Source organism: Dreissena polymorpha, chromosome 8 (assembly GCF_020536995.1).
Source record: "Dreissena polymorpha isolate Duluth1 chromosome 8, UMN_Dpol_1.0, whole genome shotgun sequence".
Classification (NCBI taxonomy): domain Eukaryota; kingdom Metazoa; phylum Mollusca; class Bivalvia; order Myida; family Dreissenidae; genus Dreissena; species Dreissena polymorpha.
The window spans coordinates 42,167,842-42,184,146 of record NC_068362.1 but is presented as its reverse complement, the minus strand read 5'-3'; the positions used below and the strand labels follow the sequence as shown (position 1 = coordinate 42,184,146).

The 16,305-nt window shown below is 35.9% G+C and overlaps 1 protein-coding gene and 1 long non-coding RNA gene across 2 annotated transcripts in view; both read right to left on the bottom strand.

Moving 5' to 3' along the window:
- Nucleotides 1–547: 547 nt before the first annotated feature.
- LOC127841714 (uncharacterized) lies at nt 548–3,539 on the bottom strand. Its single transcript, XR_008031277.1, has 3 exons — nt 3,325–3,539; nt 1,499–2,382; nt 548–918 (listed from the first exon to the last, which is right to left on the bottom strand). It is a non-coding gene; the product is annotated as an uncharacterized LOC127841714 (long non-coding RNA).
- Nucleotides 3,540–8,059: 4,520 nt separating this feature from the next.
- The window catches only part of LOC127840471 (uncharacterized), a 137,689-nt gene continuing 129,443 nt past the window's right edge, over nt 8,060–16,305 (bottom strand). Inside the window, exons 2-3 of the mRNA XM_052368889.1 lie at nt 9,988–10,970; nt 8,060–8,406 (exon numbers count right to left, since the gene is read on the bottom strand). Of these exons, the coding sequence (XP_052224849.1) occupies nt 8,060–8,406; nt 9,988–10,970 (1,330 nt within the window). The remainder of the gene's footprint in view (nt 8,407–9,987; nt 10,971–16,305) is intronic.

The following is a 16,305-nucleotide window of genomic DNA, read 5'->3' as shown; positions in this document are numbered from 1 at the left end:
ATGAAATGCAGATAAATTTTTTTAAATGTTGACTGCATTTCAATAATTGTTTTATTTAAATAAAACATCAGTATTTTGTATAATTTATGCAAGGGGTTAATATACAAGTGAAAACAAACAAAAAAGTATGAAAATATGCCCTTACCCCCTATGGTTATAACTGATATCAAATCAATTCTAATATGCATTTTATTAACTCAGTTTGAACAGTCAAAAACTGCAAAATTCCTGATTGGTAATAAGAACTTTTCTCCAAAAAGGTCAGTAAAGCTGATGTAATGTGAACTAAATGTGCAACTCTAAAGTCTTAAAAAAACTGGGCTAAATGCATAAGTGTAGAGTTGTTCCAGATTTGCATGTACAGTCTGCACAAGCTAATCAGCCACGACACTTTCAGCTTTTATGGAATTCTTTGTTTTAAGGTACATTCGGAAAGTGTGGTCACAAATTAGCTTGGACAGACTTAACACGCTTTCGTGGGTAAAACACTTTAGGCACATGCATTAAGCCCTGTTTTCCCAGAGTGCAGCTGAAATACTTCCTGTTTTTGTTGCTGCTGCTGCTGCGACAGGGCCATAGACAGAGATTGTGTGAGTCTTGACGCCAAAGTCACCACCCTGAACAGGGAATGTAGGCCAACACTGCTCCTCAGGCACAATATTAGAGAGCAACATATGGAGGTCAGTCACGTTAACAGACGAGTCACTCAGCGTCTGCTCTATCTGTGGATCAGATTGTTTCACCTCGAGCGACTCATCGGGACAGGAGTGGAACTCACCAAGGCTCAGCTATTGGAAGTGCTGATGTAGCCGCCTTGCGAGAAGATGTTCATAAGTGACGTGCTGAATTTCTTAAGCGAGTTTTAGTATATGTGCGAAATGATTCAACGATGTTCGTCTTGTTGGCTTATAATTTTATCTGAAAAGGAAATGGAACGTTAACCATAAAAAGTGTTTTTAGTGACAAATGAATAAGCCTTGAATATGAATACTGCTACACCTTTCTTAACATCTAAAATGTGTTTTTACCGCAAGTTATCACTCACAATAGCATTGTAATAATGAATAACATGCACACACTTATTAAATTGAAATGTTTGGGGCTTAAAACAGCAAGGAATACATGGAAAAGTACAGTACGCAGCAAGGTGTCATAATTATATATATATTTTTTTTGAAACCGGCATAACTTCAGAAATTTAAATGTGACAGTGAGACTATGCCACTTTAAATGTCACTGTGACACAATACAACTGTTTCTTAACAAATACTTAAAAAATTTATAATTAGTGCTATAAATATTAATTTCACTTATGACAATGTTAAACTTAAACGTGTTGGAACCTATTAAATATAAATATTTTTTTTCAAGCAAATCTTTAGTTGGGAACTTAAGACAGTAATTATGGGAAAAATATGGAATAGACTTTTTGATATTAGGAATGGTGCTGAATTTTTGCCCCAACTTTTACAAAGTAAATAACACTGTAAGGTCTCACCTGAAGCTTAAGAAGCAGAGATGACCTTCGAGCCTCGCTGATAACGCTAATTGCTGAGTTTGCGTTCTAACTAACGTTGGGTTGAGAGTCGAAGAGCAAACTGGATGACACATCAAAACTGCTGTCATTTTTCAACGCCTTCTTTATCGTCGAATCAATGTGAGGCTGAAGTGGTTAGTAACACACTCTGATGGGTTCACCTTTAGCACCTTGTTGCAGATGGAATTCCCACCTGAGGCATGCCCCAGGGATGTACCATGCTTGACTCTTCACAACGAAGTTGGTACTGCCTTTCTTTTTTAGCAACTGCTTCAAAAATAAATGAATTCTCTTTGGACAGTTTGGACACCTGAGAGGACAAACCTGGACTGTCCCTTAAGTTTAGACCATCCATGAGTATCCCCGGTGGAAAGCTTACGCTTCTGACTTAAACTCTTCAAACATTCCCGTGATTTTCTCCTGTTCCTTGCTGCAGGTCTGTTTGTCCCAAAAAGAATGGAATGAGTTATCCAGCTTTGTATTTTTTCGTAATATTCAATTTAATGTCAAACAGCGAGAGCTGACTGTTAGTGTTACCATAACTGCTGCAATAACTTCTTATGTCTGTAACACTTCTACCACCTCCGGCACTTGAGTCTATCAAACCAATCAGGGCTCAAATGCAGACTCAACACGGACATTGCGCTTGTTCAGAAAAATGTGCAAACACTCTATGTGCTCAGAAATTGCTATGGGATGGAATTGTTAAACAATGCTGACTCTTTGATGCCGGAGGTCAAATGGGAGGAGCTAGGGGTCAGGGGAGGGGTCGTGCTGGACTGGGGCTCCAGCGGGCCCGACTTGTGTCGTTGCCGTACCAACTCTATATCAAGGCTGGTGCTCTTCTGAAAACATGGGTAATATGAACTAGTAAAACAGGTTTATATTACAATCTATAACAAAATATGCCTCTTGATAGGATGTGAAGGATTTCAGCGGCAAAACTTCAGTCTCATGAGTTTTGAATCTGGAATTTCACTGGTTCCTTGTCCGAAATAGCATGACATTTGATTCAGTCAAACCATTTGGTACTCAAACATCTAAATTGTTGGTCAATACTATATTAACCTGTCAATTCATAATTTATATTTTTAACTTGCAAATTGCAGATGTAATTTTAAAAACCAATATGCATCTCATTAATATTATAAAGTGTTTTCCCAGATTAGCAAGTCCACATAATCAGGGAGGACAATGTCCGACTAGACTGGATTTTCATAAAGAGGAGACTTCCTTTCAATAAAAGATAACTTTAAAGAGGAAAGTTTTGTCCCTGATTATCCTGAGCGGACTGCAGAGGCTAATCTGGGACAACAATTTAAGCACATGTGTTTAGCCCTATTTTCTCAGAGCGCGGCTTATTTAGCTTTTAAGCCACTTCTTTCCTGCATAACAATAAAAATATCAGGGAACATCAACTTGTTAAAACTCTAATATGTTTAAATGGTACTCGTTCTATTAAGAACTTTTCTTTTTATAGTGCCCTCACTGATGTTTTACTGTACATTTATGTTTCAATAAATTGGAGGTAAAAAGTTAACATTAATGTCTTCCCAAAGTTAAAAAAAACACAAACAAAATTTTACAATGCCAGATCCTTGAATGTTAAAATCTGATTAAATTCACAAAAGAAAAACATTCAAAAGGAAATTAATATGTAACGAAAGTTGAAGACAAAATTAGACCGCAACTAAAGAGAAACAACTCACTGCTGATGCAAATCTTCAGTTACTTCCTTTGTTATTGTAGGCTAAATAAATAAAAAGCAACTTAAGGAAACAACTCACTGCTGGTGCAAATCTTCAGTTTTCTCCCTTTTTATTGTCCGTTAAATTAATTAAACAGCAATTAAAGGGGAACACCTCACTGCAGGTGCAGATCTTCACTTCTCTCCCTTGTTAGTGTCGGCTAAAATGCAATCCCCAGACATGGAAAGGCCGCGTACCCCGACATCACTGGACTTTGATACGGTCAAGCCTTTCACCAGACAGTTGTATTCTTTGCTTAGCAGTAGCTGTAACATTGAGCAAACCAATATGGAATATGGAAGCCCAGTTAGTCTTTTGAACTAGCACGTTAGTAATACACCAGCAATATTTATTCCCAATTGCTAAAAGTACCTGAACCACACCAATTGGGAATAATAAGCGTGATAATACCAGACAATAGGACAATTTGCAGTGTGAAATAATCTTCATATTGGGAATTATGGGTCTTTTTAATTTCATAGAACTTAATTTCACAAATCCATCAACATATTCTTTTACATGTGTTTTTAGTGAAATGTTCAATTTCAGTGCTCATTTTATTAGTCCAATAGCATATAAGAAGGTGCCTTTTACATGTACTTTAAAAAGAGGAAAACACATGACTGTTCACATACACCTGGGAGTAAAATTCTAAGTAAAAGGCCACTTACAATGTAACATGAACAACTACCAGCTAACACAACTAGTTTGCCAGTACTGTGAAGATGCCCAAAACTCCACATTTTCTCAGTAACTAATCCCATGGCACCGGTTTTTCCAAAATATTTGCAAACATGAATTTGGTTTGATATGTTCAGTTGAGGAAAACTAAATGTTTCAGTTTAAAAATAACCAAACTCCCACAAACACAAATCAAATCACAGGGCTTGTTTTGTCTCATCCTTGTGAAGGGGCTGTGGTCCCCTCAGTATGTAAAAAAATTAGTCGCAAACTTTTCAAAATTGTGAACAAATGAGTCACAAACGGTTCAAAATTGTCGAAAAATGAGCCGCAAACTTTTCAAAATTTCGCAAACTTTTTACAATTGTGAAAATTTTAGTCACAAACTTTTTTAAATTGTGAACATTTGAGTTGCCAAATTCTCAAATTTGTAAAAAACAGCCATTACGTAAGAAAGAAAAAAAGCTCTTAATGATCATGTCCCTTCCAGACAGGAAACTATTAAAATAACATGCTGACTGACACAAAAAATTGGGTCCCCATCAATCAAAAAATTACTTTTACTAGCTTGACTACCCATTTACAGTAAGTAATAAATATCATACATTCCTAATATAAGTATCGTTAAACAATTATTTTTAATTTGCATGTACATTTACATCATTGTCTCATATTTGTTCTTATCAGAATTTATAAATACCCCTCTACAACAGATTTGAAGCAGACTTAACTTAAGCCCTGTTCTGGCAAAACTGGGCTTAATGCATGTGTATAGTGTTGTCCCAAATTAGCCCGTGCAGTCCTCACAGGCTTACCTGAGACGACGCTTTCCATCAAGACTTGATTTTTGTTTACAAGAAATCCCTTTAAACGAAAAATTTCCTAAAAGCGTAAACTATCATACTTGATTAGTCTGTGTGCACACTGCTTAGGCTTACCAGTGGATTGCACTAACAATGCATTAAGCCCCATTTTCCCAAAACGATGCTCACATTATATCACCTTGTACAACTCTTTTAAAGATTGTAGACTGTCTTGCTCTGAGAAAACAGGGCTTAATAAATGTTGCCCTAAGTGTCTTCCTAGATAAGCATGTGCAACCACACAGGCTTATCATATAATTTATGCATAGATGGAATTTTTATTTAGAAGAAACTTCATTTAAATTAAAAAATCCATACAGGGAAATGTGTTGTCCCTGATTTGTCTATGCAAAACTGCGCAGGCTAATCTGGGACAACACTTTACACACATGCATTAAGTCCTGTTTTCCCATGCATCCTTACATTGTTGCCATTGCATGCATGAAAACTAACTCTAAAGCTTTTATTACACTGTTCTGGGAATGAGGCGGGGGTCCTTCTTATTGAGAACAAATGCATTCCATGGAATCATATTTATAAGCTTAATTAAATATCTCACAACTTTATAAAAACTCAAGGCCTAATGAGGATGACAGAAATTCTTGGGGTGTTGTGTAACTGAGGTTCCTGTTTAATAAGTTGGAAAGCATCGAGCTGAAGAAGGGTTTGAGTTATTGATCCTCAAGTAAAACAAGTCCTGCTGTAAACATGATATACACAATAAAAGACGCCATTTTATGTTTTGTTAAATCATATCATTCTTGTCAATTTCATCTTTAACATTCTTAATACACAGGTTACACTGTAAACCATTATTATTTGAGGGACATTATTTTTGTTGATTTTAAGGGTTCACTGATCCACAAAGTTATCACACACAGAAAAATAACTGACACAAATTCATCATTTATTTTTCTGAACTGAAAAATCCACAAAATAAACTAATGTGTCGGTAAGTCTTTTTGACCACGAAATTTCGGATGAATATATATATGAGCTTACACTATACAAACAAGTAAAGAGGATATTTTATCTTAAGTAAATTCATACTTTTCTTTTCCACCTCATCTTTTTTGCATTCTTAATACATTAAGCAGGTCTTTTCCTGGCGTATTTATGGGTATGTGAAACTGACCCATACACAAAGCGTTTTTCTTTCTTTAACAAGGGCTGTTTGTAAAACATGCATGCCCCAAATATGGGCTGTCAGTTGTAGTGGCAGCCATGGTGTTAATACGTTTTTTGTCACTGTGACCTTGACCTTTTACCGAGTGACCTGAAAATCAATAGGGATCATCTGCCAGTCATGATCAAGGTATCTATGAAATTTGATGATCCTAGGCCTAGGAGTATTCTTGAGACATCATTCCAAAACAATTTTACTGTGTCGAGTCACCGTGACCTTTGACCTTGTGACCTGAAAATCAGTAGGGGTCATCTGCGAGTCATGATCAATGTACCTATGAAGTTTCATGATCCTAGGAGTAAGCAGTCTTGAGTTATCATCCCTAAACCATTTTTTCTGTGTCCAAGTCACCGTGACCTTGACCTTTAACCTAGTGACCTGAAAGTCAATAGGGGTCATCTGTGAGTCATGATCAATGTACCTATGAAGTTTCATGATCCTAGGCATAAGCATTCTTGAGTTATCATCCGGAAACCATTTTACTGTTTCGGGTCACCGTGACCTTGACCTTTGACCTAGTGACCTAAAAATAAATAGGGGTCATCTGCCAGTCATGATCAATATACCTATGAAGTTTCATGATCCTAGGCCTAATTATTCTTGAGTTAACATCAGGAAACCATTTTACTGTTTCGAGTCACTGTGACCTTGACCTTTCACCTATTGACCTGAAATTTAAAGGAGTCATCTGCCAGTCATGATCAATGTACCTATGAAGTTTCATAATCTTAGGCATAAGCATGCTTGAGTGATCATCTGGAAACCATTTTACTATTTCGAGTCACTGTGACCTTGACCTTTGACCTGAAAATCAATAGGGGTCATCTGCCAGTCATGATAATTGTTCCTATGAAGTTTCATGATCTTAGGCGTAAGCATTCTTGAGTTATCATCCGGAAATCATTTTACTATTTCGAGTCACTGTGACCTTGACCTTTGACCTAGTGATCTGAAAATCAATAGGGGTTATCTGCCAGTCGTGATCAATGTACCTATGAAGTTTCATGATCCTAGGCCTTAGCGTTCTTTAGTTATCATCAGGACACTATCTGGTGGACGGACATAAGGACCGACAGGCCGACATGTGCAAAACAATATACCCCCTCTTCTTCAAAAGGGGGGCATAATAAGTGCCTTATGATTAATATGTCTCAATTATATTTCAATAAGATCTAAAAAAAGTATATTACTAGCATAATATGATTTTATTCTTTTAATTTTAAGTATTAGAAATAGTTATATTAAATTTGTTTTTCTGAAATCAATGTACTTTTCGCACGAAAAAAATAAAAATCCCAAAATTGCATTTTTTCCCAAATTGGCCATGAAAAGGCCTGATAATTAAAACGTCTTTGTTACCTTAAGTGTATTCAGGTCATCCTTGTCCACCACATCCTCAGCATCCTTGTCCTGACTCAGCAGCGACTGTAGCAGCAAAATAGCTTGATGTTTTTCTTGTATGTATATTTAGGACTCACACAAATTTATATAAATGTAATGAAAATCAATAACAGATGTTCAACAGCATAAAATATGGCAAATTAATAAATCTCACATCAAGTGTTACCTTTCTGTTAACATTGCGTAAAATATCAATATATGCTCCTCCAAAGATTACTTTAACAATATTTTATTTAAAAAATATTCATCCATATACATTTCTTACATGGCATGGTGTTTATAGAAATGAAAGTCTAAAAATAGCCTCAGTTGCTATGTACATGTGCATATATGTACAAATATGAAATTTTCAGTTAAAATGCTTTGTTTTTTCATGCACAGTTTACAAGAACTAAATGTTAGGACCAAAATGACACAAATGTTAAGACACCATAACATAATATGCATTAGATCTAATGTTCTAACAAAAACCCTCACATTGTATAATCAGATAACAATATGTTCACATAAATCATTTGTATCTTTAACTACACAAACAATGTTGTATTGTAACATCACACACTACTGTGTTTGTATGCTAAACAACACATGGTCATTGAAATACTAATCACTAAATACAACAACTTATACATACATGTTTACACTATTCCACTCTGAACACCAGGATGTTGTCCCTCGTCTGTCCCACAACGATGGATGATGTTGTGCTGCTGTAGCAGACTGACCATGGCAACCACACTCCATCCTCCTGTGTAGCCAGCGTAGCAAGCTTACTCTTCCCCTCCCAGCCCACCTGTAGTACAGTGCCGCCGGGCCTGCCTCCACATACCAGCACCTGGCCTGCAGGGGTCACATGTAGACCAGATGGGCGCTCTAGTGCTGGGTCTGAGTATGTAGCCAGGAGTGTGCCATCCCTGGCCAGGGTGAGAAGCTTGTAGTAGCTGGTGATGTACAGCCTGTCTCCTGTGGGACTCACAGCACACCTGGATACTGCAAAACAGAGTAACATCAAGATATTGAATTACTGTCAATGTTAAATAATCTTATTAAACATACTGCAGTGATATTGTATTACGCATATGTTGTTATAAAGAGGCCTTTACACATCTCAAATATATGCATACATTTCAATGATTTAATATTTAAGTGTGACAATAAACTTCAGTAGCAGAGCTATCGTGTTAACGTTTGACATGTTGAAATGCGACTGGTGAGTTAGATATAAATTGAAGAAAAACAATTACACAGATGGAAACAATTACACATACTGAAACAATTGAACAGTTCTATCAACAGGTAAACATATTGTACATGTACAATCATTAAACAACCACAAAATTAAGACAGGGTCAGAAAGTGTCTCTTTCCCAGGAACTCAGTTTCTATTTATAGACATGCCATGTAGTGACAGTCAAAATACTTCATTACTCATGTTTATAAATCAATATTTCTGAATCTTGTTTTGGCTACATTGCACTGTAGCATTCAAAGGGCACATATGAATTATAGAACAAATATTTTATAATACATCAGCGGGTTTTCTGCTATGACATCTGAATTTTATTATTATTTTCATCTCACAAAGTATATAACTATAATTTATATGATTTAAAAAAAACAAAACAAGATCAAACCTTATGGGTCAATATTTGTTGATTAAAAAAATAAATCCCAATTCGGTTCATTAAGTCGATAAAACTTTCCAAATTTGTCATTGTATGGATTTAAAACAAGAGCACAGCATAACAGGTGCCAACGCTTGGCGAAAGCTTGTCAGATTTTTTTTAGAGGTCACAGTGACCTTGACCTTTGACCTAGTGACCCAACATTTGGTGTGGCGTATAGAACTCATCAAGGTTCATCTACATATGAAGTTTCAAAGTTGTAGGTAACAGCACTTTGATTTAAGAGCCTATATTAAAGTTTATATTAAAGGTCACAGTGAGCTTTGACTTAGTGACCCAAAAATGGGTGTGGCGCGTAGAATTCATCAAGATGCATGTACACTTGAAGTGTCAAAGTTGTAGGTGGAAGCACTTTAATTTTAGAGCCAATGTTAAGGTTTAAGCACGACGCCTACAAAGAATGTTAAGGTTTATGTTAAAGTTTTATATTATAGGTCACAGTGACCTTGACCTTTGACCTAGTGACCCAAAAATGGGAGTGGCGTGTAGAACTCATCAAGGTGCATCTACATATGAAGTTTCAAAGTTGTAGGTGGAAGCACTTTGATTTTAGAGCCTATGTTAAAGTTTTATATAAGAGGTCATAGTGACCTTGACCTTTGACCTAGTGACCCCAAAATGGGTGTGGCGTGTAGAACTCATCAAGGTGCATCTACATATGAAGTTTCAAAGTTGTAGGTGGAAGCACTTTGATTTTAGAGCCAATGTTAAGGTTTTAGCCAACGCCTACAACAGACGACGAGCTGGCTATAACAATACCTCGGGTATTCTCTGAAAACAGCCGAGCTAATAACAAAATTCGACTAGACTCCTTTTCCCATAATGGCTAGAAAAATCCCTGTACATATTACAAATGTTATCAGGATGGATTCACCATGATTCTTACCTGTATATTCAAATGACCTATAGAGACTGCAGACCTGTTTGCCATTCAGTGTGTATTTGTACAGTTCTTCATTAGAGATGACAAAAAGGACTCCTTGTTGATGGTCAATACCTCTACATTCATGTTGTAACTGAAACTTCCTGCCAGGAACAAGTTTTCCCTGGTTGACAGTGATAAACTGGACCTCATGTATCTTGCTATTATGGTCATTCACAGCCACTGCAACCTCACTGGGTGTGATCAAACAAATGTCAACTGGCCGAGCATTCACATCCCAGTGACTCACCACCTGGTACTGCTGGTTCAGCAGCTTGACATTCTTATTTCTCCAGTCTACAACCAGTACCTGCCCATCGGGAAAAACACATGTGCCTGTGATCAAACATACATCTGAATCACTTGGTATTCTCACATTGTGCTTAGTAATACTCTGGACATTAAACACCTTGCTTGACTTTCCTAGCAGAGTTAATGCCTGTTGTATTATATGCTTACATTTTATGCTGGCTATAAGGCAGAGCTGCTTATGATCTCCAATTTTCTGAACAATTTCATGGAAATGTGACAAGTCATTGTGAAGACTGGTGCATTTATGCATAGAAATTGTAACTGACCCTTTAATGCTTATAACTTCATCTTTCATCTCGTTAAGTTCCTTCGCAGTAATATTATCAAATTCATTCACGATAGAGAGAACACTCCTACACATCTCTTCTTTTAAATATTGCTCATTTCCGCCTGATGTACCCACAGAACTATTATCACATTCATCTATATAAGTATTTAAATTGCCACGCATTTGCTCTATCATAACTGCACTATGTTCCTTGTATGTTTTCTGCAATGACTGAATGCTGGCCTTCTGACTGATCTGCAGGGTTTTAATTTCCCCCAGGACAGTTTCCAGCTCCACTGACATCCCCTCCAGGCCAGTGGGCTGCGAGTTGGTCAGCTCCAAAATCTGGGTCACTTTACTGCACTGGCTGAAATAAACATGTACCAGCAAGGAATAGTCAGTGATATTATGTAATGCTTCAAACAAGTATAAAGTGTCAAATAAAAACATGCATGGACAATAAATTAACGCTTCTTGGGCTGAATATGGGGGTATATAGATTTGCACTTTTCCATCCATCTGTGTGACTTTTCTGTCATATATAACTCAACATGTATCCCTGCAACTTTACAAGTACAGTAACCAGGCATGTGAGCTAATGCGCACCTCTATATGTTGTTTCTGTTGTTTTCATCATAATTGTAGTAATGTCTCATATTTATACATAAATGACATTTTAGAATATGTGTAGAGTGTAAAATAAACAGTATTGCTAGAAGAGGACTAACACTTTACATAAATATTTATCATTGTGTAATTTTACCCACATGCATAGTTTGATATGTCTTTTTTCAACATACCCAGAGTTATGGCCCCTGTTTAGCAAAGAAATCACATTAAAAATTGTGTTGTGAGTAACTCAAAGAGTACAGCTGATAGAGGGATGAACTATTCTTAAAGTATAACCCACCATGTAAATTTTAAGTATGCACCTTGATATTTTTTTTAAGTTTTTTTTTTACATAAGAAGAGTTATGTGACAATCCCTTTAACCAAACGATAATATTTTTTCAATTGTGAGAAGCGTTACTCAAATAGAAGGATACTTCTACAGTAACATAGTAATTGTCAGGTTGACGTGTGCAACTCCATATGTTTGTTCATAATTTAAAGACATTTGTGCAGTTGTGGGACGAATTGGATTGTAGAGGTATCCATGTACTAAGAATACATTTCTAGTAGTTTATATTGTTTTCAGTTTTAGTATCATTGTACACCTTGACCACACTATCCATAATAACACATGCAAGAAAAGATCATTAATGCTCTTCCATCCCACAAAAAACAAGCATGACGTATATTAAATGTCTATTCCCAAACTCAGTATGTACAGTCTAGCCTGTGATGAGCGACATATGACATGCAACCTGGTCTACTATCTCCCAATATTTGTTGTTATTTAACCTCTTGTGATTATTTTGCTTTTGTTGTTGTCATGTGATCTATTTGTGGAAAAGTAAAGACGCCATTGTTAAATGTTTGAATGGTCAGGTTAGCATGTGCAACTCCATATGTTTGTTCAAAATGTTCCTTATTATTCTTGAATTATCATCCAGAAACCATTTTACTATTTCGAGTCACTGTGACCTTGACCTATGACCTAGTGACCTGAAAATCAATAGGGGTCATCTGCCAGTCATGATCGATAAACCTATGAAGTTTTATGATCTTAAGCGTATTAGCTTTCTTGAGTTATCATAAGAAAACCATTTTTCTAAGTTGAGTCACCGTGACCTTGACCTTTGACCTAGTGACCTGAAAATCAATAGGGGTCATCTGCGAGTCATGATCAATGTACCTATGAAGTTTCATGATCCTAGGCATAAGTGTTCTTGATAATCATCCAGAAACCATTTTACAATATCAAGTCACTGTGACCTTAACCTTTGACCTTGTGACCTGAAAATCAATAGGGGTCATCTGCCTGTCATGATCAATGTACCTATGAAGTTAAATGATCCTAGGCCTAAGCGTTCTTGAGTTATCATTCGGAAACCATCTAGTGGATGGACGGACGGACCGACCTACCATTATGTGCAAAACAATATACCCCTTCTTCTTCGAAGCGAGGGGGGGGGGGATAAAAATGTGCATGGCTGTAGGTCCAAGCATGCTCTAAGTATTATTTGGAAATGATTGGTCTACAAACCAATCAACAAACAAACCAAAGAAAAAATGCAAATTAAAATAACCCCAAATCTTAGAGGAGGTCCTCTATTTCTAAATAAAGGGTCAGTATTAACAATCAAGTCTGCGTTGAGCAGCTTATGACATGCAACCTGGTCTACTATTTCCTTATAAGTTTATTTGTAATTTAACCAATTGTGATTGTTTTGCTTTTGTTGTTGTCACTTGATCTATTCGTGGACAAGAAAAGACGCCATTGTAAAATATGTTAAAGGATGCAAGAGATTGGCCTATTGTATATTTATTTGTGATATTGACATTTCTTACAGTAGCAAGTCTAAAGTCAATGATTTTTTTAAAGTTGGGAAATACACATGTATGAATAATATTTTGCAATTAACTTTATACTACACACATTAAAAAAAAGTGTTCTGCAGTCGGAGACATATGCCCACTTATTGTGACGGTGACCTTTACCTTTGACCTAGTGACCCTAATTTCGATAGGGGTCATGATGACATATATTACACCTTTGACTTGGCCTGTAGAGAAGATTTAAAAAATAATTCAACTATGTAGGTCTATAACAATTATGTGACAGTGGAGCATTTCCACTTTAGGAACTCAGGAAAATAACTAGAACAGTATTTTTAGTGGAACACATTTGGATTTCACATACGACATATCAAAGCTGTAGGTATTGTGGTTTAAAGCGGGTATATACGATTTTGTCAAATATTTATGAATTTATATAAACTGTGTAAAAAACTTATTATATATATATTTCAATAAAATTAAAATAAAAGTTAAGTGTCGAAAAATGCGAAATAAGCCAGATATTTAATTCTGAAATTGAAAACGGCTGTACACCCGAATTTGCCAGCATATATACCATACATGTATGATGTGCATCTAAACTTAGTTTAACAGTTTAATTAAATTCCTGCAACGATATCTATTCATACGACACACGATACGACACATGAACACTATCTCCGATCCTAATACAAAGACGAATGCTTCGGTTATCGTAGGAAAATATGTACGTCATTATCGGCTCGGGGCGCTAATTTGTCTTTGCTGCATTTTATGAAATTCGGCTTTAATGTATAATTTTTCTTGCCTATTTTGTGTTTTTGTAACATATTTTATCAATATTATTACAATTAAACACATACTAAAAATCGTATATACCCGCTTTAAAAGAAGAAGTTATTATGGATAATAAATCTAAATGGCCATATTTTTTCCCAAGGGATGCATTTAAACATTTTGGTACAGGCCTCTACCAGCTGTGACATACCAAATTTTTGGTCTGAGACTTATGAATCATATTTTTTAAGTCATGAGTCTTTATTAAATCATCAGACCACTGGGGCATGGCCAGTTTTGACATGAGGGGCATGATTAGAACAAAACTTGTAGAGGACAACTAGATGATAACTATCAAAGCACTGTCACTCGTTGTTTCAGTATAGAAGATTGTGTTAGTTATGTATTTCATCAGTATTCATTGACCCCTTGGGCCCGGTTTGACAGAATGGGGGTGATCTGATTAAGCTTGGTAAAAGATGGCTGCATCATGATGATAAACAAAACATATCAAATGCCTGACCTTGTGGTTTTGGAAATATCTGTACAGTATAGAATTTAGAGTCAATATAAATTATGTCACGGCGTGACTAGTTTTGACCCCTGATGGTCATAATTTGAACCAACCAAGCAGAGGACCTATATATGATGTTACACCACAAATATTAAACCTTGACCATTCCAGTTTCAGAGGATACAATTTTTCATGCAATTAATATTTAATTTAATTCTAAATTTACAATTAATTCTGCTGATTTCATTTGCAGTTGACACATATGCTGTTTTACGCATTTCATGTTTTGTTTGCGTGACTTATGATGTAGCACGACAACATTATAAATGTTATATATTGCCAGGTAGTGTGTGAGGGTGGGGGCGGGGCGGGCAGCATAAGATAAGAATTTGTAATTAATAAAAGTACAAGCAAGAGTTACAAGTAAATCTTTAAACAATTAATTTAAAGCAGAACAGTATACTCATGCCCTTTGACCTTGAGCTGCAAGTTTTCACCAAGGATCACCTAATTAATGAGTGACACATGGTATGGACGAGGAAGATATTCCGAAGTTAAATTAAAACCCTTCCAGGCATGTTTATGTTACAAGTTAGTCTCATTTATAAGACGCGCAAAGAATTTAGAGATACTTTTCTATGGGCTAAATTCTTTGGAACGTCTCATCGTTGAAGGACCTTTTTAGTGGTGGAAACCAAAAATTTTAAATTTTCATCAATTAGCGTAAAATTGCAAAATGACATTACTTACTCATTCAGTTTTAATTCAGAAGTCCATTTTTACATCAAATATCGTCGATTCGAAGTTATAAAGGCATAAACTCTTCAGTTTAACTTCTACTTAAATCGCAAAACAATCACTGACCTGTTGCCATGTCATGTAACTGATTTAAATATGAACCAATCAGAAGAAGGCATTACGGTGTAACGTGTACGCGTAATTTTATTTAACATGAGCTTTTAACACCGACTTTTACCTAACTAGATCTAGTATGCTCATCTTTGTCTATTTAATAAGCATATGTTCAAAACAGATATCGTGCAGTTTTAATGCATGTCTTTTTCGCACCTCTTTCTGTGTTAATAATGTTTGATGTACTTACATTCTACGTTACATAGGACGGTATACTGTACGATCTGTATCAATATTATTTATGTACAGTATGAAAATAAAAGATGTTATTTATTTCAGAACTTTTTAATTGTCACCTTAGAAAAAAAACAATTCTAAATTTATCCAGAAAAGTATGATAACATTGGTTTACTATGTAACACTGCAGCACAACTGACAAACGCAAACTGTATTTTACGCTGTTTATTCTTCCGCATTTAAACCAGATGCTTTACATGAGGTAGTGTTATCAATTTATATCTACACAGCGAGTAAATCGAGAGATATTGAAAAATTGAATAGTGGTTGGATTTAAATTAATCAGGCACGCAAAATTCAAAATGTCATTACATAATTTTTACGGAACATTATTGAGAAATGAATTATCTACACAGGTATGTAAATATTATTGCAATCTGTTGATATTAAGTGTCTTATATCAGGGCTTGAATGTTGCGCACACAATCCTTGCGCAACAATATAGACAAAGAAGGAAAAATTCCCACCATTTATCGAATGGTTCAGCCGTTGGACGCTCCAAATATTACCAATATAACAAGGGCTGTTTGTAAAACATGCATGCCCCCCATATGGGTTCTCAGTTGTAGTGACAGCCATTTTTGTTTAATATGTTTTTTGTTACTGTAATCTTGACCTTTGACCTAGTGACCTGAAAATCAATAGGGGTCATCTGCGAGTCATGATCAATGTACCTATGAAGTTTCATGATACTAGCAATAAGCGTTCTTGAGTTATCATCCGGAAACCATTTTACTATTTCGGGTCACCGTGACCTTGACCTTTGACTGAGTGAGCTCGAAACTAATAGGGGTCATCTGCAAGTCTTGATCAATCTACC